The 26,482-nt window shown below is 34.1% G+C and overlaps 2 protein-coding genes and 1 long non-coding RNA gene across 3 annotated transcripts in view; all 3 read right to left on the bottom strand.

Moving 5' to 3' along the window:
* Positions 1 to 13,933: 13,933 nt before the first annotated feature.
* YKT61 (SNARE-like superfamily protein) overlaps positions 13,934 to 26,482 on the bottom strand; it is a 29,542-nt gene continuing 16,993 nt past the window's right edge. The window contains exons 3-6 of the mRNA XM_089814813.1: positions 17,214 to 17,318; positions 16,918 to 16,983; positions 14,426 to 14,512; positions 13,934 to 14,290 (exon numbers count right to left, since the gene is read on the bottom strand). Coding sequence (XP_089670939.1) covers positions 14,240 to 14,290; positions 14,426 to 14,512; positions 16,918 to 16,983; positions 17,214 to 17,318 — 309 coding nt within the window. The 3' untranslated portion in view covers positions 13,934 to 14,239. The remainder of the gene's footprint in view (positions 14,291 to 14,425; positions 14,513 to 16,917; positions 16,984 to 17,213; positions 17,319 to 26,482) is intronic.
* On the bottom strand, positions 17,667 to 20,543 carry LOC149574968 (uncharacterized). The gene is made up of 2 exons (XR_016360115.1): positions 20,363 to 20,543; positions 17,667 to 19,037 (listed from the first exon to the last, which is right to left on the bottom strand). It is a non-coding gene; the product is annotated as an uncharacterized LOC149574968 (long non-coding RNA).
* Positions 19,830 to 20,675, bottom strand: LOC149574967 (uncharacterized). Its single transcript, XM_089812316.1, has 2 exons — positions 20,538 to 20,675; positions 19,830 to 20,427 (listed from the first exon to the last, which is right to left on the bottom strand). The coding sequence occupies exon 2, from the start codon at positions 20,181 to 20,183 to the stop codon at positions 19,830 to 19,832; it is 354 nt and encodes a 117-aa protein (XP_089668442.1). The 5' UTR covers positions 20,184 to 20,427; positions 20,538 to 20,675.

Raw genomic sequence — 26,482 nt, 5'->3', positions numbered from 1 at the left:
TCTAAAAATAACCAAATTCTTTTATGTCATTCAAGATTTAGTGAGTTCATTTTAAGCACCAAACCCAAATATTTCATAGCAAGCTTCTTTGACCTTAGGCATTTAAGAGTGTATTCACTATCTAAACATTCATTCCAATGAAAGCATGTCAATTTCCCTAAGGCACTCAAGATTGGGTTTGATTACTCTACACATGCATTCTGATTAAAAACTTGTTCATTCATTAAGGCATTCAAGAGTTTGTTTGAGCATCATTCGTTCGAATGAAATGTGTGCAAATTTACTTAGATCATTCAAGAGTGTATAATATTTTACCTTAGTGAATTCAAAAGTGTGTTTGGCTTTTGTATGAACTAATACTGAGATGACAAAACAAGCAGACGCCACAATTCAGGAAGTGTTTTCAAGAAGAGACGACAAAATACACTACCAGATATGACAGTCTAACAATGATTAGGGTTTAGTCCGCCAACAACAGAGACAACAGAACCAGCTAGATTTTGCAAATGACAGTCTAATAACAACAAGTTTTTCGGTCACCCACAATGCAGATGACAGAATGGCAATATTCGCAGATGACATAGTAAGAATTGGAGATGCCAAAACACTAGATGTTCATAGGATTAGATGGGGTTTTATAACTAATGAGCGGAGATGGTAATCTATAGAGACGCCAATTTGTGGGGATGTTGATATGCATAGACGATAGAACGTCTTCGCAGACGACACTACATCCTAGTAGAGATGATAGTACATAGGTTTTTTCAATGAGTTGATGATTTTTGATAAAATTTAAAGATGGAAAAAGGGACGTGGGTCCCAACGAGTGTGTCAAAATGTATATAAGAAAAACCTAACCTGTCGGGAGCATGCGTAAACAAGCACATGTTAGTTACATATGTATATCAAATATTTAAAAGAAAGTAAAACACAACTAACACTATGCTTGAGTTTTATAACTCAATGCAACCAAAAAGAAACATTCATATGTAACCTCAAAGTAGCTCAACAAGGATGCCCATAAGAGGCCTTGTTGGTGTGCTCAAGTGTGAGAGATGTGAATGTGCTCTCCCAAACACAACTATTGAATCCCAATGCAATAAAAATGTAATATGAAATAAGTGAATCTAGACTAAATGAGTGGCAAGAAATGGTTATGAGTGAGCCAATCCTCAAAGGATTCTAGGATGTGAAATGGAATGCAGAGAACCAAACTAGTAACAAGAATCTATTATGAAAGATGCAAGCATAAATGCAAGAAATCTAACATCTACCAAAGGTTGGTAGCAAACATGCAAATCACAACTAGAAAGCTTATAACTCTAAACTAGCATGATAACAATTTGAGATGAAGAAATGCTTGAGATAAGGGTTGTATTTATAGGTTTGAGAGAGGCCTTGGGGAGGTGGCATCTATGTGGCATCCACATAGATGCCACAAGGGAGACACATGGGTTAAAGGAAAAAGCCATGCAAAAGTCAAAAACAGTCTTTATGGTTGAGAGGCTCAAGGTGTGCTCACACATGCATGAGCAAACTTGGGGAAAGGAGTGGGGGACAAAGGTGTAAGAGTACCTTTAAGAGAATTTAATGAGAAAGGGGCTCCTAAGGATTGAGCTACTCACACATGTGAGCAACTACTTAAGGGCTAAAAGGTGTTTTAGAAAGGTGTTTAAGATAAATAAGTGAGATTAACTAATGGATAGGCTCAGAAGGATGAGAGTGATGGTTGTAGACTAGGTTTTAGGATGGGATTGGGATTAAATTAAATAGGACTTAACTTAATCACAGAATTAAAGAATTTAATAAAGTGGAGGGGATTAAATAAATTAGAAGTTATTTAAAAGGGGATTTATGGAGCACTATGCATTAAATGAATTTAATACATTAGAGGGGAAGTATTTAAATTAAATTTAAATACATTAAGAAATGAACCTATTTAATTAAATAAGTAGAAAAATAATATGACAAATATAATTAATTAATAAATAACTAATTATAATGTCAAAAGAAATATTAAATGAATTAATATAGCATTTGGAACGATTTTAAGCATCTACAAAAATATTGATGAAGAAAGATTCTCATCTTTCTACTCATGAGGGCCTAGTAGACCTTGCTGCCAAGCTAGATGTTCAAATTCAATCTCTAGAGGTAGCGTGCAACAATTGGGATGCAACACTCAAGATTATAATGGAGGTTTATCAAACATTTCTTGATAAACACGCTATTTGTGTACCACCCATGACATAAGTGTCAAAAAAAGGGGAATATTGAGTAAAAAAGGGGGATATTAAAAAAGGGAGATATTGAAGAAAAGAAGAGATTACACAAAGGGGGAATATATGCAGAAAACAATGTAAGCTAGCAATTGAAGAAAATTTACTGAATGGGAGTATCAAATTTAGATACAGCACAAAACAATCAACTCAGGGGGAGTTATGAAGTTTTGAGGTATGACTGATAAGTCATCAGTTTTGCAAAATTTTGATATTTTGAAATTTTGTATGTGAGTTGAGTAAATATTATAAATTCTCTAAGTTATGCTCAAGTTAAGGTTTATGCCAAAGTGATTCTACCACTTATGTCAAAGGGGGATATTGTTGATCTCATTTTGATTTTCACATATGAGTGACAATACACTTAAGTCACTACTTAACAGTACTTAGTGCATGCCGAGTAAGTAGTGTATGTCGAGCATAAGTTGTCAGATAATGCATGTCGAGCAAGATATATAGTATGTGTCGAGCATCAGTATGTGTCGAGCTTACAGTTAGTGTCAAGCCACTCCAGTGACGAGTAAGTTAATACATGTTGAGTGATTCAGATGCCAATTGAACAGTGGATGTTGAATCATTCAAGGGTAGTGTTACAGCATTGAAGATATAGTGGATGTCGAGCATTAGAGGCTTCAAGTGCTAAGTAAAAAGTTTTGGACATAGTTGTCTGTAATAGTACAAACTCCTATGTAAACCATCTATGGGCTGACTTAAGGATTGTTTTGCAATTCTAGATGATAAGAATGAATCTATATCAAGAATCTCTATGCAATACATGAAACCAATCAGATAAAGGGATGTTCTGAGCAGCAAAATGGGTGAATTGCAATTGTTGATTCCTACCTAACCTTAGGTCACCTCGGTCTTCTTAAGGAGGACAAAACCCTAAAGAGTTTAGGAGTGAAGAGAGAAGTTTTCATGCGCAAATAGAGCATTCATGGTGACTAAGGAGTTGTGATTGAGATATTGAATTGCAGAATCAATTAGAGAGAATAGAGGAAAACAGAGAGAGGATAGAAGTTGGAGGGTTTGGATTCAAACTTAGTGAGAGGTTGAGATTCTCTCCTTCTTAATCCATGTGACTAAAATTCAATTGGTTAACTTTATGTCTTTTTCGTTGTTATAGAATGAGACAAATCAACATGTTTGTCTTTTAATTCTCTTTTTAATTAAAAATTTTTGCATGTATTTAGTATAATGAGTTTATAGCATATACTATACAGGATAGTATTATATTCTATTATATATTATTTAGTATATAACATATATTATTTTATAAATTATTTTATATAGTATATATTTTAGTATATATAGTAATTATAACTTAGTAATTATATCATATATATTATGATAATTATATAAGGACACATTTCATTTGTTTGAATGGGTCGAAAGGGGTCATAGGGCATCGTATGACCTCTTTCAACCCATTCAATGAAAATATATGTTCCTAGGGATCCTAGGACCCCTAGGGAAAAATATAATGTGATTGACTGGGTTAAAAGGGATCACAAGGTAACTTATGACCCCTTTCGACCCATTTCATGATAACATGTCCCTAAGGGTAATAGGATCTCTAGGGTCATATCTCATTTTTTCAAATGGGTTGAAAGGGTCATATGGCATCCTATGACCCCTTTCAACTCATTTGATGATAGCATATGTCCCTAGAGATTCTACGACCCCTACAGACATATCTCATTTATTTGAATGGGTCAAAATGGGTCATAGGGTATCCTATGCTCCCTTTTGACCCATTCCATGATAACATACGTCCCTAGGGGTCCGAGGACCCCTAACGACACATCTCATTTGTATGAATGGGTAGAAAGGGATCATAGGGTACCCTATAACCCATTTTGAACCATTCTGTGATAAGATACATCCTGAGGTGTCCTATAACCCCTAGAGACATATCTCATTTGTTCAAATGAGTTGAAAGGGGTCATAGAGTACCCTATAACCCCTTTCAACCCATTCCATGACAACTTACATCTCTAGCAATCCTAGGACCCCAAGGGACATATCTCATTTCTTTGAATAGGTTAAAAGGGGGTCATAGGGTATCCTATGACCTCTTTTGATCCATTCCATGACAACATACCCCTAGAAACATATCTCATGTATTTGAATTGGTCAAAAGGGGTCATAGGGAAACTCGTTCTATTACAATATACATCCCTAGTGGTCCTAAGGACCTATCTCATTTGTTTGAATGGGTGGAAAGGGTCCATTGGGTATCTTATGACCCTTTTTGACCTATTCCATGACAACGTACATTCCTAGGAGTGCTAGGACCCCTAGGGACATATATAATGTGATTGAATGTGTTGAAAGAGATTATAGGGTATCTTATGACCCCTTTCAACCCATTCCATTACAACATATGTCCCTAGGGGTTTTGGAATTTTTAAGGACATATCTAATTTTTTTGAATGGGTCAAAAGGGGTCATAGGGTATTCTATGACCCCTTCCAACCCATTTGATGAAAATATATGTTCCTAAGGGTCCTATGACCCCTAGGGAAATATCTCATTTATTCAAATGGGTTGAAAGGGTTCTTAGGGTATCTTATGACCCCTTTCGAACCATTCCATGACAATATACATCACTAGGGATCTTATGACCCTTAGGGACATATGTCATTTGTTTGAATGGGTCAAAAGGGGTCATAAGGTACCCTATGACCCATTTTGACCCATTCCATAACAACATACATCCCTAGAGGTTAAGGGATCCATAGGGACATATCTCATTTATTCATATGGGTAGAAAGGGGTCATAGGGTACTCTATGAACCCTTTTGACTCATTCCATGACAACATACATCATAGGACCTCTAGTAACATATCTCGTTTGTTTGAAAGGGTCAAAAGGGGTCATTCCATATCCTATGACCACTTTCAACCCATTCTATGATAGCATATGTCTTTAGGGGTCCTAGGACCCCTAGGTACATGTCTCATTTGTTCGAGTGGGTTGAAAGGAGTTATTAGGTACCCTATGACCCCTTTCAACCCATTCAAACTTATATGTCCATATTTCCATAGGGGTCCTTGGACTTCTAGGAACATATTTTGTCATTGAATGGTTAAAAGATCTCATAAGGTACCCTATGACCCCTTTTAACCCATTCAAACATATAAGATATGTTCGGCTTGTGGGTTGTATGACCTCTATGAACATATGTTGTCATTGAATGGGTTGAAAGGGGTCAAAGGGTACCCTATGATCTCTTTTAACTAATTTAATCATATTATAGTTGTACCTAGCATTCCTAGGACCCTTAAGAGCATATGTTGTCATCCAATGGGTTGAAAGGGTTCATATGTTACCCTATGAACCCTTTTGACCCATTTGAACATATGAGATATGTCCCTAGGGGTTCCAAAACTTTTAAGAATATATGTTATTATCACATTGGGTCAAAAGGGGTCACAAGATACCCTATGACCCCCATGTGACCCCTTTCAACTCATTTGAACATATGAGATATGTCCCTAGGGGTCCTAGGACCACTAAGAATATCAAATGGGTTGAAAGGGGTCATATAATACCCTATGACTCCTTTCTATCCATTCGAACAAATAATGTATTTCCCTAGGGGTCCTCGGACCCCTAAGAACCTATGTTGTCAACAAATATGTATAGTATATTAAAACTATAGTATATTAAATATATAATATATAATATAAATTATCATATACTATATAAAATTACTATATACTGTTCAATTGTAGAAACAACAAAATTCATTTGGGCAGCAATATATCGGGGATCCGATATAATAGGTATATGATATATCAAGCATTCGATTAGGCTTGGTAATTACCAAGGCTAGTTGGTCAACTCAAAAAACATGATTTTTCTTCACTTGGATGATTTTCAAACTTCAAAGATGTATCTAATGACTTTAATTCTAACCAAACTTTCTTAAATGAAAAGAGTTTCTTGAGGATAATCTCATCTTTCAAACGATACAACTGCTATCAAAGTATGAGTTCGTTAAGTAATTATTACTTATTTTAAATGAAGATATTTATAAAGTGTTGATTTATATATTAATTGAAAAATGACTAACTTTCAAACATGAAAACATTTTTGAATTCTAAAAGATGTGTCACATTTTATGCTTCACCTACTATAATTGTTTTTTTTTTAATTGATAATGTTTTGAATTAGTTAAGGTGGTCAAACACGAATCTTTTTTTTTTTCCTAAAAATGTTGTGGCAAAAATTCATAATAAATTATTTTCTTAGAATAAAAATATGTCACATACAGGCGCGAATCTACTTATATCTAGAATCTTATTTAAAAAAATAGTATTATTTGATTTTGATTAAGGTGGTTATACACACCTACCTGTTTTTGTCCTATAAGTTTTGTACTACTTCATAAAAATACAATTTTTTGATTGATCGGATTAAATTCTTTCCAAATAAGACCTGCTAGTTCAAAAACTACAGTCAATTTCTTATAGATTTTATTCTCACAACTTTTTAATATAAACTTCATAACTAGTTCAAAATTGCACCTCAAGTTAACATAAACCTAATTTGTTGATTTTGCACTACCACTTAAGGGTGTAGTTTTTCCCACCATGATCCTACACATACCCATATTTGTTTGAAGTTTCTCTTTGAAAAAATCTTTGATCTAAGTAGAAGTTCTAAAATTTATCAAGCTACCCCATAAACCTTTGTAAAGTTATAGCTCAAAGTATTCCTTGGCACATATGTATAATTCTCAGGATCCATATATACCTGAATTATTAAGGTAGTAATCCATGCTAAGTTTCATTTATAAGTTTTTATGCTTAACCATTTGTAGTTTCCAAAGTAACAAGCCCCCCTTTTCTTCAAGGGTGGTACACTTGTAGTTATGCTTGTCAAACAATATCCTTGGTATTAGAATATACAAAACATCATATTATCATTTTGTTATGATGCCATTTATAAGGCTTTAATAGTTTAAGCCCATAAAATTAGGGGCTCCAATGTTGAAAGAGTTGAACTTTTCTATCTCCATATTCTTTGATGAAGAAACTGAAAATAAGGTTTCCTACTTATAGTGATCTAGGGCTCGAGCTTGGACCCTGACAAGTACAAATCCAATCAATGTAAAAACCAACTTAACCTACTTCATTAAAAATAGATAAATTATAGAAATTAATTCAAAAATTGCTAGATTCATTGAAAATGATATAAAAATTCAATAATATGGTAAAAGAAGGCATTCATGATTACATGATTCAAACTTAACATATCAGAAAAGGGGAAATTCACTACAAGATAAATACTATAGCAATAAGCAAAATTGTCATCATATATGGTTGCCCATGGGTTCTTACAAGAGCTAATATTTATGAAAATGGATAATTAAGAGGACTGGATAAGGCATAGGATCATTGGCAAAATTTAAACTATTAACACAATGAAAAACAAAAGACTCGCCAAGAAGGAAAAAATTATTAGGTAGCTTCTCAAAAAAAAATTATCATTCTAAATATAACTCCAAAGAAAGTGCCCAAGTCTAAATTAGAAAATAAAATATTTAACAAAGCACTAATCACAAAACTATTCTAGAACAAAAAGTATTGCAAGTCTATATTAGAAATCACAAAGACATGAAGCATTCATTGCTCTAATTTTTAATTTCATGTTACATTGTCCTTCATCTGTAAATTAGACAGTTGTGTATACACTATGTGATCCTCATGAAAAATGACTTTTCTATAAAGCCATAGTACATTCCATGTTATTTATCAAAAAGGACAGCTAAATGATTGTAGCAATATTTATCGTAAATGACACTTCCTTGGGCTTATCTTCAATACATTCTAATTTTACAAATTACATAGTTTCTTGTGCCATCTCTTGCATTGGCATTTGAGAAAACTTTTGTCCACTGTCTGCAAGTTGCTTCTCTATGCGGATGATCCTATTCTAATTGCACAAATAGCCAAGGATTTAAGAGAACAAATGAAAACTTTGGAGAGTTTTTCCAGGAAGTTGGGATGCAAGTGAATACTAGCAAGACTAAAGTTATGGTGTTCTCTCTAAGAAAGAAACAATAGCAAGTTGACTTCCAATTTGAGGGAAATACTCTTGAGATTGTGGAAGAGTATAAACACTTGGGCATAGACTTTACAAGCAAGCTCAATTGGGAAACTTATAGAGCTATGCGGATACAAGGGGGTTGGAGGGCTTCCTTTTTGTTGCAAAACAAGTGTAGACAGGTAGAGCTTTTGGGATTGGAAAACCAAAAAGATTATTTTTGGATTGTTGGTCACCCCTACTGTGTTATACAGGTGCGAAGTTTGGGGGAGCAACCTATCCAACTACAAATAGAAGAAAATAGAAAGAATACAAAAGAACATCATCACTACTAAGCTTAAAGTCAAATCAACTATACCATACAAGATCATCTTGGCTAAAGCAAGGATGTTCCTGATGGAAGCCTCTACAGTTATACATCTATTAAGTTATTTAACCAATGATGGCCCAGATTGGTGGTTGAAGAGGGGCTATCCTGAAGGGAAAAAAAAGTGGATAAAGCAAAATGGAAAATGGCTAAGTGGGACATTAACATACTAGAGCATCCCAACACCAATGAAGAGATAAAAAGGTTTGTGCTAGAAATATTTAAAGCGGTCATTTGGACAAAACAAATAGGGAAGAAAAAGGCCCCCTATGTGAAAGAGTTCAACCCCATGTGGTGTTATGAGATTAAAGATTACCTCCGTGTAGATATGAAAGGTAAAAATAGGTTTTTAGTGGCGCAATTACAAACGAGAAGCCATCATTTATGATGTGAGACGAGGAGGTGAATAGTGGCCAAGGAGGATTGGGAAGAAAGAAAATGCATTTACTACAATAAAGGATGTGTCGAAATAGAATGGCACTTAATCTTTGAGTGTGTGGTATATCAAGATATCCAAGAGCAATTTGAGGACAATTTGAAGGAGAGCCAATTACACTGGATTTTTTAGGAAACAAGACTACATAAAACATTTAACTTCTTAAAGCAGATTCATAACAGGCAGGCTGACATTGAAAAGAACATGAAAAGGGTCCCATTCGTTGGTCTCGTGGACATCATTAAAATACCTTCATTCATTCAAGGCCAACAACCACCTAATCTTTAGCATTAAATGTTTGACATAGAGTATAAAGTTGAAGCTAGTTGAACTAATAATGCTTATCGGAAAAGAAATTTATGAGCTCCCTCAAATAAACTAACAACAACCAAATGTAAACGCCACCAAAAGCCTCAAAATTTATTTTAAAAATTTAAAGTATTATTTAACTTATGAACATTTGTAAAATAAATTTGATGATATATAACTTTCTTCAAAAAAAACTACGCATGGTATATTATAAAAGTATTTTAGAAAGTCAAGTATCACATAATAATAACTTTATTATATATACTTTTATATTATTAAAACAAATAAAAATATATTCAAATCCTCTTAGAAGACATATTTACATAAGATTTCTTAAAATATGGTTTTGAAAAACATATTAATCAAAATAATACTTGGACAAAGGCTAATTAAATTTTATAAATAATAAAATAAATAAATTGAAATCATAAAATAATTTATCTAATTACAAATATGAGAATTGAGAGAACCAATGCTCTTGGCAGTTTATGACTTCATTATCAATCAAAATTGAGAATACCGACCTGAATTGTGTAAATAGCATTCATCTATGGATGTGTTTATACCAATCCTTTTGGCAAAATCGGCAAGAAGCTTATAGTGTATACAATTTTTTAGCGAAGCATGCATAGTACTAACACGTCATTTTAAGGGTGATTATGGTTTGTCCAATATATTGTCATGAATAATAGAGTTGGTGAAATAGCATTGGTTTGTGATACACAACCCCAAATAACAAACAAATTTTGGCCCTCCTCTTAATAAAACCTTATAAAACCATGGGTGAATTTAGGTTGTCTACAAATTTGCCTTCGAAAACTATAGGCAAATATTTTGAATTTTTCATGTGCAAAAAATAAATATGATTGATTATATCATATCGAAAATGGAGCCAACTGCATAAATCATTAGGCAATGGGACCAAACATGTGATCCAATTTTTATAGAGTTTTCCAACCAACCCCACCCCATACGTAAAATTTATTTGGCAAATTCTAGTGTGTTGACATGCACAATTTGCCAATTGACCAATATTCAAGAGATGCTTCTATCAGTCTCTCTCTCTCTCTCTCTCACACACACTCTCTCTCTCTCTCTCTCTCTCAGAGAGATTTTTCTTTGGTTTCCCCTTTCACACTCTCTCTCAGAGAGATTTTTCTTTGTTTTCCCCTTTCAAAAGCTCATGTATTTCTTCTTCAAGCTTTTGAGTGATCGCTCTCAAGTTGCTCTTTACTTTAGTACCATTACTTCAATCAATATTCTCAAAAAAAAAAACTCCACATCATTGTTCTTGTATTTTGTTTCAATATAGATAGTAAACAATTTGTGAAAGTAATTAATGTTGATCCCCTCATTGTTCAAAATAAAAATTATAATCCACTTATATCCCATACAAACCTTTCCCAAATTTAGTGTTTAAAATATTTGTCATTGTCAACACCCTTAGTTTATGTTTATGTTTATGTTTAGACTTCAACTCAATTCAATAAGTTAAATGAACAATAATATAATAAGATTGGCCACTTTTATAGTAAGTCCTCAACTTAAAGACATAAAAGGAGCACAATAAAGCCAATATTGTTTGGGTTGTCAATGTGAATGTAATAAATCATGGATCTTACGTGTTATGAAAGCAGAAACATTAACTAGAAACAATATACTTACAGTACAAGTTAGATACAAAGAAATAATAAGAGAAATAAATAACAATAACAAGAGAAACCACAATACACCGATATACGTGGTAAAATCTTGACAATATATCAAAGAAACATCCATGAGGCAAGTATTGGTACTCTTATTGCTCAAAAGAAACTCATTACATCTCCAACTTCATAGTTGCTCCTGCAATAATTCTATTCAGACATTAATTTTATGCCTTCACAGAGTAACCTCTTTAAGATAAAAAGAAAAACTTCTCAACATAGAATAAAATTTGATTTATTCATCAAAAAACTAAAGTTTCTTTTTGAAGATAAAAACTATTCTTTTTATAAAATAGAAAAAATATTGTTTTCAATCTTGTTTTTTCTGTTTTTCTTCAATTGTTGTCATTATCTAACATTTCAAAACTTACAACATTGGCAACATAAACTGAATGTCTTTGCCCCACATTAAGGTGTCCAATTCCAGTGCCAAAAACTTAAGAAGGTGACCGATATCACTATAGGTTTGGTCATGCATAAAAGCAAAAAAAACGTAGTTCTTCCGTGCGTTTAGCTAACAAATTTAATTAGTAATTGTTCTCTTCACCCCCGTAGTTTCTCACGATCAAATACACAACAAAATGTTCACTATCAGTTATTAGATTTTAATCGTTTGCTCTACTTACTACACAACATCTTCCGCCCCATAAATGAACCAAAATCAATTTTAAAGAATTTTTTAGCATGAGAGTTACGCTGCATAATTGTGTTCTTTTATGAGACATTGAATATTTATTTTTATCAGTTTTCACTGTTCCTTTCAAACGGCATCTTCCCCTTCTACTTTGCAACAATTAACATGCCTAATATTATACAAGAATCACTTATTAAATTCCAATTTCCTTTTTAAGTCTTCAAAAAGCTTGTAAATTTTTAGCTAAGCCGATTGCTTGTCACAGATCATCATGTAATTTGCAACCAACAATTTTTTCAAGAAGCAGAAACCTTAGGTTGCTCCTTAAGTTGCCACCAAATTTTGCTCCTTGAGTTAACAAAGTAAGTGTGCCAGCTTGAAATATGCAGTTTTTCTTAGTGCCTGAATTTCAAACTTTAATGCGTTAGCATCAACACTGTTATCCCCCTTCGTGTCCAACAAATCCACAGCATCCAAATTTCAGGATTACTGGTGAAACTTTATTGGGTTTAGATCATAAATTTTTAAATATGCATTAAATGTTTCCATCCTAACAGCATGACTTCTGAATTAAACATGAAAGTGAATTAGTTTAGGTCAAAAATTTGAGCATGCGTTAAATAAAGGCATTACCAGCACGTAAGATGATGTTCTATGTGGACCTTAAAGAATCAATACTTTTTTGGTAAAATAGCTATTTTGGGTGGTAAATATTGGTTTACTCACCACAGAGACAGTGAATAGCTCTATGCACGATCCGCAACTTCTTTCATACCACATGTTATTTTATAGATTAAATGGGCCGATCTACATACCCTATTCATTTTTTTTTCCTGCAACAATGGGCATAACCTTTTGTGAAAAGAATAGCATGGAAAATGGAGATGTTTTTCCCGAGACCTTGTGCATTTACCAGGTGAAAAATACATGAAAGAAAATGTTCCAGGTCATTCAACAAAGGCTTAATCTAACTAGACAATGTCAATATTAAGCTGGTCATCAATCTCCTATTATATTTTGAAAAAAGATTTTGAAATGGCATTTATAGTTTTAATCCATCTCTGTTCATAACCTTATTCACAAGTGTGACCTTTGTTTACAATAGTACCCATGTCGTCAAAACACATATCATTCTCTGTGAGGGAATGTTTCTAAATCCTATTGTAATTACAATCCGCACTCCATTCCTTTGTTCTTGCTTGGGTTTACCTCTGTTTGTCGAATGTAAATACAAGTCCAATGAAAAAGGAACGATACACCTCTTGAGAAAAGAGGAGTTCCTGTATGTCTCTGACAGTCAAATTGATAGCTAGGTGTTTTGGGGGATGTACAGAAAGATATTTTATTATTTTTGGTTTTTTTGGTGTTTCTCTTAAGATAAAACAATTGCCTTTTGAAAATAACACTGAATCTGATTGGTCTTTCAGGCCCAATGGCATGGAGCAATAGTTAAAACATAAGGGTGTTGATTGCCTATCTGAATATCACAGCACATCCGATTTGCCTCAAGGCCCAAGGCCATGGTGCAATAGCTAATGGAGTTTTTGTAGCCACTGGTTCAAATTCCCACTGGGGCACTATGCTCACATATGTGCACAATAAGCATTAATACTGGAGAGGAGATTCCCCACTTGTAGCCTCTACTGACTCGGGCCAGGCTAGAAATTCCTAAGGTCAATGAATCAAAAAGAAGGGGAAAATCGTGCATCCAACTTGTAAATCTACTGATTCCCATACATCCAAAACAATTCAAATACTCCAAATTAATAAGTGATTATGCATTCAAAAATTTATAGACAAAAGCTGATTGATCCAAAGCAATTTAACACCATCCACTGATCCAACATCAACTTTAAACTATTTAGAAAACATTAATACAAAACACTACCATATCTTACCTTTCGAGAATAACTCTGTCCTTCCACACCCATTTAATGAAACCCATGTACTACACCTTGTTACATTTTCTTCTTCAATATAGGGTTGAACAAAAAGAATTGAATTTTACTAGTAAAAATAAAATCTGAAAAAAAAAACTAAAATTTGAGAATTCAAAAAAGGCATATAAAAGTATGCATTTGTTAAGATTGTTATTATAGATACGAAATTCATAATTTCAATTTGCAAACATACCTTCAGAGATATTAGATCAAAAAAGGATACACATAATTAAAATGCAATTTATAACTTTTGGATTACACATACAAGCCACAACTTGCCTTGTATTATCAATGAAACATCTAGAATTATGAAGCACGCATTTGCAAATAAAATCCATTAAATTAAACACTAAATACATTTAATTAACCTAAAGCTTGTTCACCTCATGCAGTTTAGATGTATGATAAATCATTAATACAGAATTGGTTGTGATAAAATAGACGAGAACCGATAATGACCAGACCTTGATGTAACTTCAGGAAATCCAACAAGAGTTGAGTGTCCACAAATTACAATATTGTACAGCATTGATTGGTTTTCTTTGCTTGCTTGTAAAATAACTGTTACACGCCCCCATAAAAGAATGTTATTTACTGTGGAATTTAACCAAATCAAAGAAAAAAATTACAAGAAAAACAACTAATTTTCATGTGTAGAAATGTTTGTCAAAGTTAACCAATCTAAAAGCAGGCTACCTGGGAGGCCATGCTGAGATCTGAACTTTTCTCCACTAAAGTGTCCAGTTTTTCCCCTCTTGCAAGCACACTGTCTATGGTTTTATGCTGCGCCATTTATAAAACACAGAATTTCAGATTTTTTCAAATTAAAAGACAGACAAAAATTGGATATTTGTCAACTTTTGACTGGAGTAATCTTAACCACCTGTTTACACTACAAAGGAAAATAATTTATCTTTCAGATTCCTACACTTTTTTTTAAAGTGAAACCCCTTTTAAATCTATAACTTCTTAGCATTTATGATTTTATCATATGTATCTTATCCAAAAACTAATCAGTGTCAGATTACCCTTTCTTCTGCACTTCAAATTACCCTCTTTCCAAACAACACAAAACTCTCTATAATAAAAATCTGGTTATTAGTTTATTTGTTGTTAAACTGGAAGGACATTAAGTAAATCAATTGCTAGTACTTGCATGTTTCTTTGTAAAGTTATAAATTAATAAATTATACATACAGGAATCCATCATAAAAGAAACAAGATTTTAGAAGCATCAACAACCCTCGAGAGAGATTGACGGGTGAATAAATATGCACAATATATTTTATACCATTTGTTAAATTTCGATAGACTATATTGGAGATGAAATTTTGATGATACTTTTGGTTACCATTTTCTTGTTTCTGAAGGTTCAGAGACCTGCAGAAATCTTATATTTGCCTTACAGTTCAAGAACTGAGTACTGTGTTTTCTCAAACTGTATATTGTTTCCATTGGAATGCACAATGCAATCTCAGATACCAATCTGTGCCTCATGTGAGCAGAGGCGGAGGCCAGTTTGGGAGCAGATGCCTCTAGATGCTGGTCGGATGAGTGCAGGGTCAAAAGTAGTGCTTTCATACGGCAGCAGGCCTTGCCAGTCAACTCCCCATTGCTCTCATCCTTCTCCCTTGCCTGTCACTCCAATAATTCCCTCCATTTCCCTGAATCAATTCTATTGGCACCTGCACACTGTATCCTCCAAGACACCAAGGACTCCAGCTGGGATGTGTATCAATTCTAATAATTTCCTCTCACAGAGTCTGTTGTGTTGACCGCCGCAGGTGTAGCATTTTCTGTCATTCGAACATCACTATTGCCATTTCCTTTTGTGGCCACCACAGGTTCTGTCTTTTCAGCAACACACAGCTCATTCATGTTGTGATATAAAGCAGACTCTGTGAGAGGAAAGGGGTCTACTGTGGAGGACCACAGGAGAGACTACTGCTTGGAGCCCACCTCACCCGTGAGTGTAGTGTGCAGACCTTTTTTCTCAGAATCATAGTCTTTTGAGCAGAAAATAAAACAAACGCATCCAAATGCATCCGCCTGCCATCCCAAAATAAACGCACCTCCCGCACCTGCTTCTGGATCCACATCCGAATCGGTAAATAAGAATGCAATCAAAACCATGTAGTGCATGGTTTTGAATTGGTGACATGTTAAAGCTGATATTGTTGTCTGAGGAAAACAAAGCCTTGCACAGATCATAACTTTTTTATGTGAAGTTGAAATTGCCTGCTGGCTTTTTATCTTGCTGTGGTAACATTATGTTGAGGTCTACCTTGTGGGTATGTGGAAAAAACTCCCATGTAAAAGCTCAGTTTATTGTCCAACCAGTAAGGCACAGTTGTCAGCAGAGAGACTGTTATGGAGAGGCAACATGTTGAATGCCTAAGTGTGAGATGATCAACCATGTTGATTCCATACCATGCAGCATATCCTGTCAACCCTTCTTAGGAGTTTATTTGCAAATGTATTGTCATTTTTTCACTGATTATTGTGCGTCACAAACTAAGTTGATCACAGCCTTTGTTAGCTAATGTTGAGGGCACATGTACACTATAGTGGAGGTCGTCACAGATTCAAATCCATAAAGAGTAAAGTTGTACATCTTATTGAATAAAAAAAAAAGGTAAATTTGAAAAACAATCTACTGGTTGAATGTTGGCATAAGAAGGTTCGCAAAGAACTACCAAATTGAACTTGGCAACAATCTAAAAGAACTACCATTTTACCTTTTCCATAAGCAAGTATAGGAGTAAATAATGCAACTGTTCACAGCACTCTTTAGAGTGAGCACTACATCTTGCTCAGGAATCTTCAAAAGCAATGTGATGCCAACAGTTGCATCAAAGCTTGCCTTTATATTCCATAAGGCAAACTTAAAGCAATTAGTTTGAAATTTCAATCTGTTTTATAGATTTTATTGGCTTCTCAAGCCATTTTGTGGACCCTTCTAACAATAAGGCAACTTTCAACAAGCAATTTTTTGTTTTACCGACAAGCTTTTGTCCCTAAAATTAGTTTAATTTAGGATCTTCTGATATTTCACTTATGTACAAAAATCTCAAAAAAGTGATTGTGCTTCTTTTCGGATCTATGAATCAATGCGACATAAACCCCTCGCTGCGGATGAACTACTAAATTCCAAGGCATTCAAAACATTATCACACATTAAAACTCACAAGAATGATTTTGGTTTCATCCAAGTCCCTCTGAATCTTCAGTAGTTTATCAGCCTCGCCCGGATCCTGGAAGAACAAAGAGGAACTTGAGTATAATATAACAAAGTGGAACTTGATTATAATATAACATTTGTCAATTTAGCTTGTGTTGCATAGAAATGCATCTTTAACAGCCATATACACTATATAGCATATAAATTTGCATGAGTGTTAAGGTGGAATTATTTTGTTATCATTATCTGTAAAACGAAGGCAATTCTCTTTAAAAAATGCCGTAAAATATGGTTGGATATTACCTGAAATTTGGTCAGAGCTTCCTCCAAGTAAGGCCAAGATTGATTTGAATCAGACTGTATGGTCTTCCATGAATCCCCAAAATTTTTCTGGTACTCATCCAATACCTGCAAACAAAATGTTGTTTAAAATTTACAGTCATCTTTCTTCATACTACATAGTAAACACTGCATCAGCATGTACTGCTAGCTTTACCAAACACTGGTAAACCGGATTATATGTCAAAAGAGTTTCAGACCAACTCCATAAGATAATAAATCAAAAGTACAGGAACCATGCATATGCCTAAATAAAAACATTCATCCTCAATCAGAGATAAGGTTGTAACTTGAAACAGAACATAGCTAGTGAACAAACAGATAAAAACATGTCAGCTCTCAGTTATTTTCAAGGCTAAGTCTACTATAGACTGAAATAGTACATTCAGACATATCAACATTTTAATTACTAAGAAATTTTTCCGTAATGATGAGATCACTTCAAGGACTGATAAGAATCTCATACATGACATCAATCCCTCCAGAATCTGTCATAGTCTGGCTAATAAGAGTTGAACATAATTGCCAAGATGAGTTTCACTAAGAGGATACACATGATAAAATATGATATAAGTAGATGAGGTCTTTGACATAACTAATCTGCAATAGAGTTCAGGATAAATAGGAAGCAGGGAATAGATCTCAAATTCACTGCTGCAGGCCATTGTAGAAACCCATATCTATGTGGGGCTTTGGGCTATTTCCTTATATAACTTGACTCTGGAGCATTTATATTTTCTGAAGTCCTGTGGTTTCTGGGTAGTTATCACAGTAGGTGGACAAGAGACTGTCCATATCTCTAATGCTTTTCTATTGTGAGAGAACTCAGCTGCTACTTCAGGAGATAGATATGAAATGAGATCGTTCAATCTATTTAGAGTGGTAACTCTGAAATCTCTAATTATTAAATTTTTTAAGTTATTGAACCTGAACATCTATTTACTTAAATTGGCTTATTAGCATACTATTGAGGAATTAAAAATTTATTGCATTCAGAAAACAGGTTTCTTATATTTATGAAGCATGGAGGTTTATGTTATCTGTTCAAATACAAAAAAACAATGATTGATCACAGTCAAAATTCGTGAATCACAAGACAATTTATTAAATTAACATGTTGCTTTTCATAATAAGCAATTTATTTATTAAATTCATAGGTTGTAGCTTTACTCTCATGGTTGTTTTCTTTCAGTTAGAGTAGTTACATATGCAAATAATCCTTATTGGTATCATGTATGAATGACCCTCAAAAGGAACCTGTAATGGTAATTGTATGTTCAATAATGAAAACAGAGTTTAAAATATATAGGCAATTACATTACGACTAAAGTATTGTTTAGGGTTTGGTGACATGTGCAGGTACAAGGACACAGTTTATGGGTCAGTGAAAACTATTTTAGGAGTTTGGGTACGTGTGGGTGCTGTTAGAGTGGTGGTTGCTGTTGCACCAAAAGATCAACCTGTTAATGCCTGATACAACCACTAGACTTGTAGCAGACAAGAGGCTATTAAACTGTCACGATTCCCAAAGGGAGTCGTTGGTGATCAGTCCAAGAGGTACATGTGTGTGAGTGTCTATATACAAAAAATACAAAAGAAATATACAGAATTTTAAAACTAACTCATTTCATAGTATGATACTTGATCATTGATCAAAGTCAAAGATGAATATTAAATGCCAACTGACAGTTGAAAAACATTTGAATAAGCCATATCAAGTACTAAAGTACCTAGCAAGTGCCCACAGAGGAGCCCGTACCGGATGCATACATGAACCCAGTTCAGGGCCTGCAGGTACAAACCCAATAACATAGCATTACAATGTTTCTAAAAGAAAAAAGTGTAAACAGAAGTCCGAAATAGAAACTACCTAAATTAACTAAGATGACAATTGAAGAAACTTTACATTCTTTTAACAGAACCATGGTGTGCCCCAACGACAGATTATAATTTGACACTCATTATTGCTCCGTCATCCTCAAAGTTCAAAATTTAATTAACTCTCCAGGAAATGATCAACCTTCCCAACAGCTAACAACAGAATAGTGACTAATTCAATCTGCTCCTATACACAGACTAATGGTGAAAATTATACATGATATTTCTTTAAAATATATTCTTTCATGCACAGAAAGAAGTGCCTATATGCTAAGTCACAAGGTTCGAGTTCGAGTTCGAGTTCGAGTTCGACAACTATGAAGTTCGGATGAAATTCGACAAGTCAAAAAAATAAAAAAAAATTCGACATTAAATTCGCCTTATGCTATTTTAAAAAAAAAAAATGTTATTTACTATTTACAAAAATAAATATAATTTTTTAATATAAATATGGAATGATTTCAATATAAAATAAAAAATATAACTTCTACAGTTAACAATTTTATAGTTTATAAAATTTTAAAAATGTCTTCTATCATAATAAAAATTAATTCTAATATTTTAATACTATAATGTTTTAATACAAATATCAAACTATTTTAATATAAAATCATTAAAATAATAACTTATTACAGTTAACAATTTTATAGTTTCTAAAATTAAAAAATATATAAAATATATAATTTTTCTATCATAATAAATTTACTTTAATATTTCAATATTATAAAACAAATGACAAAAATATAAATTAAAATAAATTTTGAAACCTAAATAACCGAGCACCTTAGGAAAACAAAACAAAATCATGTGAAATGAAATCATTCGGAATGACGAATGGGCAGCAATGGCAGACGAACAAGCAACAATGGCGGACGACCAGAAGGAATCACTCGCCGTCGCTACAGCAACCAACTTCTTAGCCGCCGTCACTGCACCTGCAATCTTCTCACAATTCTGAACAACTGATGCATTCCTCCCATCGTCAATTGATGCATTCCCTCCGCCGTCGAAAACCCTAAAAAACACAGTAATAAACACTTTTTTTTTTCCTGCCATACGAATTTATGGCGAACTTTGACGAATTCGTTTATTTTTTTATGGGTTCGCCGAATTTCGAACGTGGAGCCGAAAATTCGGCGAACCCTGTGACACAGCCTATATGGGTATAGACTCTAAGCAAACATCGACAGTATTTGATTAAATAAATGCACAGTCAGTTTTACTCAAAAACTTGCCTGTGCAGCAGAAAACATTAGAAAGCTATCACTTGAGATAAGATTGATCCAATTCGTATAGCTATCTGAGTTGATGACACGCCACACAAAACTATTACTAATTAATAGTTATCAGTGTGCATCAGCAATAAGACATGGAAAAGAAAAGAAATTCAAAAACATAAACAGTACCTACCATCCAAAGCTCCGAAATCAAAATTGTCTTCTCTAAACTAGTTCTGCACAACCCGTGAGAACCAGTGAAAATATGAATGAGAACCTATTAAATTCAAGCACAGACTCAAATGCATTGACTTCAACTTGGAATTAATTTATAGGCTCTGTCATGAAAATTGCTAGCACTGTACAGAGATTCATTTCAATCTCTCAAAAGGTCTCTATTTTTAAGTTTGATTTAGTGGCTGCTGCCTTGACATTGCATTTAGTACTATAGTAAAGTTAAAAGGACATTCAAATGCAATATGCTGTTTCAAACAGCCTAATTTTCCAAATCAAGAACGCAAGAAATCTGAATCGTCATATGTTGCAATTTTGAGTGAGTTTATTTCTTGGGAAGCACCTCCTGCTCATTTTTTTCTGAGTTTTAGAATGTGCCATTGAATTTTCAAACCTCCAAGATCCAAAGATCATGAAATTGTCTTTTAAGTTTTGCTCGACTATTTTGAGTTTTAGAACGTGTCACTGAATTTTCAAACCTCCAAGATCCCAAGATTATGAGATTGTCTTTTAAGTTTTGCAATTTTATTTCCCTACTAATGCCTTTTTCGTGAGTTGCTATTTATAGTCACGTCTCCAAGCATGTGTCTAGTATATGTTTCTTAGTTGTCCAAGGGCCCAAGCAGTGCATAAATCAACTCTAAAAGTAACAATGGTTAATCGGCCCTTGCCTTCTTGATGTATTCAAAAGGGCAAGTCTTTCACACCTCTAGTAATCCCAAGATTCTAAGGAACTTTGTGGCATAAGGGGCAGTTAACTGGCATGTGGGTTTTTCCAAAATTAGGATAGTTAATGAGCTCAAGAATTTTAATAGGATACAGTGTATGATATGAAATCATTTTAGTAGGTTGCACTTACAGGTGCTCACAAAGTTGGAGTGCTGGGTTTCCAATTTTGAATTGTTTTACATAATCAAAGCTTTGAATTCTGAGAATCCTGCTCTACATCCTAAAGATTTCCTTTTATACATTGCAAGCCTCTGTTAAAGTGCAACTAAATTGTTGACTAATATAGATCACTTCAAAAGCAAAGGAAAAGGAAAAGTTCCAGAGCATACTCACAGCTCAAGTAATGAAGAGCACCGTGCCTATGCCAGGGTCATCATCATTAGATACTTACAATGATCTCTACCACACTTCTAGAGATGTGAGATGCTCCTGAAGATGGCACACAGCATCAAAACTTCATTCCTGCACAGAGTAGCAATAAAGCTTGAAGTTTTCACTTGTTAAGGTGCTTTGACAGGAATCTTCCATGATTGTGAAGCTAGACAAGTAACATGTATTTTGTGAGTTGAAATCCAAGAGCTCATCTCTCAGACATTGCTTTTAGAAAAAAAGCTCAAGCTCCCTGACCCGGATCTTAAACATTATCAAACTTGCTTTAATGCTTAGATGAAGAACAAGGTGTCTTGACATTCTGGCATGCAGTACTTGAATACTAGATCTCTGGTGTTTCCTACCCAAGTAGGCCCTCCATCTCAAGATCAGTGACTGCGTGATTTCGCTAAACAGAGTATATGGGATAGATACAAATGGCAATTTGAGCCTAGATTGAATGACACTTCTTGAGATTCACCTCACTAAGGACCATGTGCTAAATTGGGAAGACATATTGCCCAGGAATTAAGAACTTTGATTAAACCATTTCAGGCATCCAAGAGACCAGGTAATTTCTGCATGTGGTTTTTATCTCATCAATGTTCTTTGCGCTTCTTAATAGTTCAATTCATACTTTTTTTTCCACTTGATCCCCACTGCTAGACTTGCCTGTGCTTGTTGTGTTTGTAACCTTCCTATATGGACACAGACAAAAACACCCAGGATTCCTCATTTAATAGAGACTCATAAGAGGCTAACCAGCTGGCAAGTATGGTCCACATACAACAGCATCAGGCTTCATGGAGCTCTCACAGCACCCAACTATCCTACCACATCTCAAAGGAGCTTCTGGTATCTAAGTATTGAGAAGCAAAAATATTGTGCACTTTCTCAAGTTACCCATTACTCTCAGCATCTGTGAATTTCAACATCTCCTCGTTATGGAGGCTAGAGAATTGAGCATTCTCGCTTTCCATTTTAAAATTGATGCTACATGACATTGGACAGCATTGATGAGTTTAAGAGCTACATAAAATCTCAATCCAGCAAGATTTGTCTTAAGTATGAATATATGGTGTGGACATGGACCTATATATTATTAATGTACAAACTGATAAGAAAGTGGTGGAGAATATGAAGAAGCTGGGTCCATGGAAAAACTCTCGGTCTGTCAAGGGAGGTGAGTGAAGGGCAAGAAGAAAAATCTATGCAAGATGAAGCCGAGTACCTAGAAGAATGAGAAAACTGAAGAAGCCAATGTGAAATCAATCATGCCAGAGTTGGCTCCAAAAGAAAAAGGATCTAAGGCTAAAATCACCACTACCTCGGCAATATTAGTTCTGAGTGTCTCAACAGACCACTCAAGATTAACATTTGTAGGCAAGTATAACTTCCTTGCAAGACGAGTGGGCTTCAAGGGTCCCAATGTGAGCATTGCCATGGATTAAAACAAAGGATTGAGAGGTAGCCTGAAAATTTGAATACATTTTTGTTGATGACCCCAAGGTAGAGATAAAACACTCAAATAAGGGATGGAGAGGGTTGCTGGTTCCCAAAACCACAGATTGAAAATCCAAGAGTTTGCCAATTCTCCAATAGGATTCCACAATCAGTTCTGGCCAACGAATGAGAATCACCTTGATTCCGCTGCACTTTAGGCTTTGCTACACCTACGCAAGTAAACCTTCACTCTGAACTTGATCACCTAATCCGAAGCTTTTCTCTAGCAAATTTAAGCTTTGTGAGTTCTTCGGCTGGCAAAATTCTTGAATTCAATCAAAACAAAAATTGAATGTTGAGTACTTATTATGGTTGAATGCTGAATGTTTGAATTGATTAAATGTTTTGTATAATGTTATCAATAATTGTTTTGATGTTTGCAAGAAGTATAGATTTTTGACTTTGAATATGGATCCAATAACTACAATTCAATGACTTTAAAAGACCAGTGCCTTTGCTTATTCAGGCAACAGAGTCAACTACAACGAAAATTATGACGTACAACTTTATAAAGTTCTATGCAGTTAAAACTATAAACAATTTAATAGTCCAGACGCGACAAATCAAATATATATATGCAATTTTAAACTAGTCCAAATTGCACTTTAACTCCTAAGGTAGTGAGACAAATTGGACATGGATACAGAAACAATCCAATATTTCACTATATCTATGATGATCGAGTTTAAAATGCCATAAATGACCCTGTCCACTTATCAAACATTTAAATTGTTTATGGAATTTAAAGATGATTATAAAGGACAAATCAACTATAGTTTAAATCTCTATACCTTTTAAATAACCAAAATGACAATTTATTTATTATTGAAATATAATATTTGAATTTATATTACAAAGCCATGCTTTAAACTCCTTATTTCTCCTTACAAATATATATATCTCCTTTTGCTTTTTGCTTTTCAAATGTCTTGTTGTTTCTTACAAAATGAATCATCCTTTATATAAGATTAAATAACATAACCTTTCAAAATTAGAAGTCGTGTCATTTCTTAACTAATGTAAACAAAACTTGCAACTTGTTATTTTCTTAAACATACTTTCATTTATGGTTGTCATATTGACTCGTCTATATAAATTGGATGCCGCCATATATCTTCAATAATATTTTGGATTATAATTCCTCTATGACTATCATTTATGGCTTCATTAATTTATTCACTTGTTCCTTATTTTGTCAGGACTTATATTTTGCTAAGGACGATACTGATGTTTGACCACCATCGCCATTTTGTGTTAATGACATCACTCCTTTGATTTTTTTAACCGTGAAAACGATATCATGTGTATGCTTCGAATTCTCCAAGTGCATTGACATCATCTATGACATGTTACGATTTGTAACCTACATATTATCAGTAAGTTTGATTGCATTTGAATATCATATCTGCTTGTGACTTGTCTTAGGTCTTCAACAAACATGATAGTATCACTCCCGCCATCCATTGCTCGACCTCTATCTACGGGTTCCCTTTCTTCTATGCTGCTTGAACATACGCAAACTCCCCTTTAGATTTGCTGATGAAGACACACACTCATAGTGAATCGCTCTCACATGAAGACCTTATACTTATTGCTGCTTCTGAAGCTTATTATTTGGACTCGCACCTCCATACTATGTGACATGGAGTAGCTCATTCATTCTCTTAAACACCCGATAATACATGATATAGTTTTAACTTTTCTTTGTTATTTTCATTTATTCGAACACACTTGTTAATATTCTGATGTCAATGCTACCATCCATCACCCGGCTCTTCTAAATCCCGTCAATTCACATTCCTTTGCTATATTTGAATGATTATTCAATGATTCAGATCTTTTGATTAGGATAATGGAAAAAAACATCCGCAAAGGCACTTGAAATAATTATTTATAAATATTCAGAAATCAAATCAGAGCACTTGGCATCATTTTCATCATTTTATCAAATGTATATTTGTCACTGTTCCTTCCTGTTGATGCCACTTTTCAGTGCTGCTATTGGAATTGCTTACAAGGATTAATATTGCTGTGAATATTTGATTATTTTCTATTGATACCACTTCATATCCTACGTACCTTGACGGCACATACTCTGCTGCTGCGCACATAACCTTGCATCGTTTGATGGATATTAATACTTCCATTAGATTCAGTGCATGTCACTGCGGTGAAAATTCATCCTCGCTCCATTTTCTTTATTGCTTAATGTAAATTTGTTGTTGTTTATATGTTGTGGCTTTGATTATTGTGTGTCTCATGCTGGCAATCACTTCTCTAGTTCTGCTTGCTTCTTTTATGAAGTTTTAATGCTTTGAGTTCTCATCCATCAAATGTTTTGGTGGTAACATGCTCAGACTACCGTAGGGTCAATGAACTTGTAAGTGACCTTCATATACTTAAAAGTGTTTGTCAAACAAGCTCTGATATCTTCATAGATGTTTATCATATCCTTATGTTATGAAATATTCTTTTGCATCCTTGACAATAATTTGGAACATTCCCATGACATTTTTTATATTAGATACTTCTGTAAAGTGCTGAAATGCATAAATATATAAACCAATTTTCTTTTCTACGTTCTCCTGATCATGACTCTCGGTGCTTTGAAGCATATTATTTGAACATAAGTAGTGGTTAAGATCTGAAGATTCTCCCTTTGGCATGGTATTTGGGACTCTAGAGTTCCATCAAGGGTCACCACCCAAAAGGAACTCAAAGGGAGCTCAATTCATCATACACGACGACACATCTGTTACCTATTAGGAACTCAATCGCATCACATCTATTATGGCTGGCTATGACTTCTTACAACAAGCCTAGAAAATATTCTTGATGATTCAAGAGCTAGCAAGAAACAAAAGATGGAACCTGGTTTTGTCATTACATCCATGAGTAGGTAAGCTCAGGATACATTGAAGGAGACAACTCTATAGATTATAAACCTTACTCAACAACTACAAAGGGTATACACTCAGTTACATGAATCTCATTGAGTGTTTGAAGTACACAAGTCTATCCTAAGTGATGTAAAGAAGAGCCTAAGGTCACACTGTCAACAACTCCTATCACTTTTTAAAACATGTTACAAAAATGAATAATATCAGGAACCAAGTACCAACTTGAAAGCTTCAGAACACCTTAAAAATATTTGATTTAATTTTTCAGTTGAGAACTACTTCTTCACCACCCCTTATTTTGTTCGATGTTGAGATTGGACGTTGATATATCAGCATAGTTGTTATATAACACTAATTTTATCAATATAATTATTATATCACAACAATTATTATCACAAAAAAT

The sequence above is a fragment of the Cupressus sempervirens genome, chromosome 2, assembly GCF_028749045.1.
Source record: "Cupressus sempervirens isolate cs-2001-9-10 chromosome 2, ASM2874904v1, whole genome shotgun sequence".
Lineage (NCBI taxonomy): Eukaryota > Viridiplantae > Streptophyta > Pinopsida > Cupressales > Cupressaceae > Cupressus > Cupressus sempervirens.
Note: the sequence above shows the minus strand (reverse complement) of the source record. Positions and strands in the feature narration are given on the sequence as shown.

What these genes read in the sequence shown, in the direction of transcription:
- LOC149574967 (XM_089812316.1), bottom strand. Translation starts at nt 20,183, where the DNA reads ATGGCAGGAAAAAAAAAAGTGTTTATTACTGTGTTTTTTAGGGTTTTC.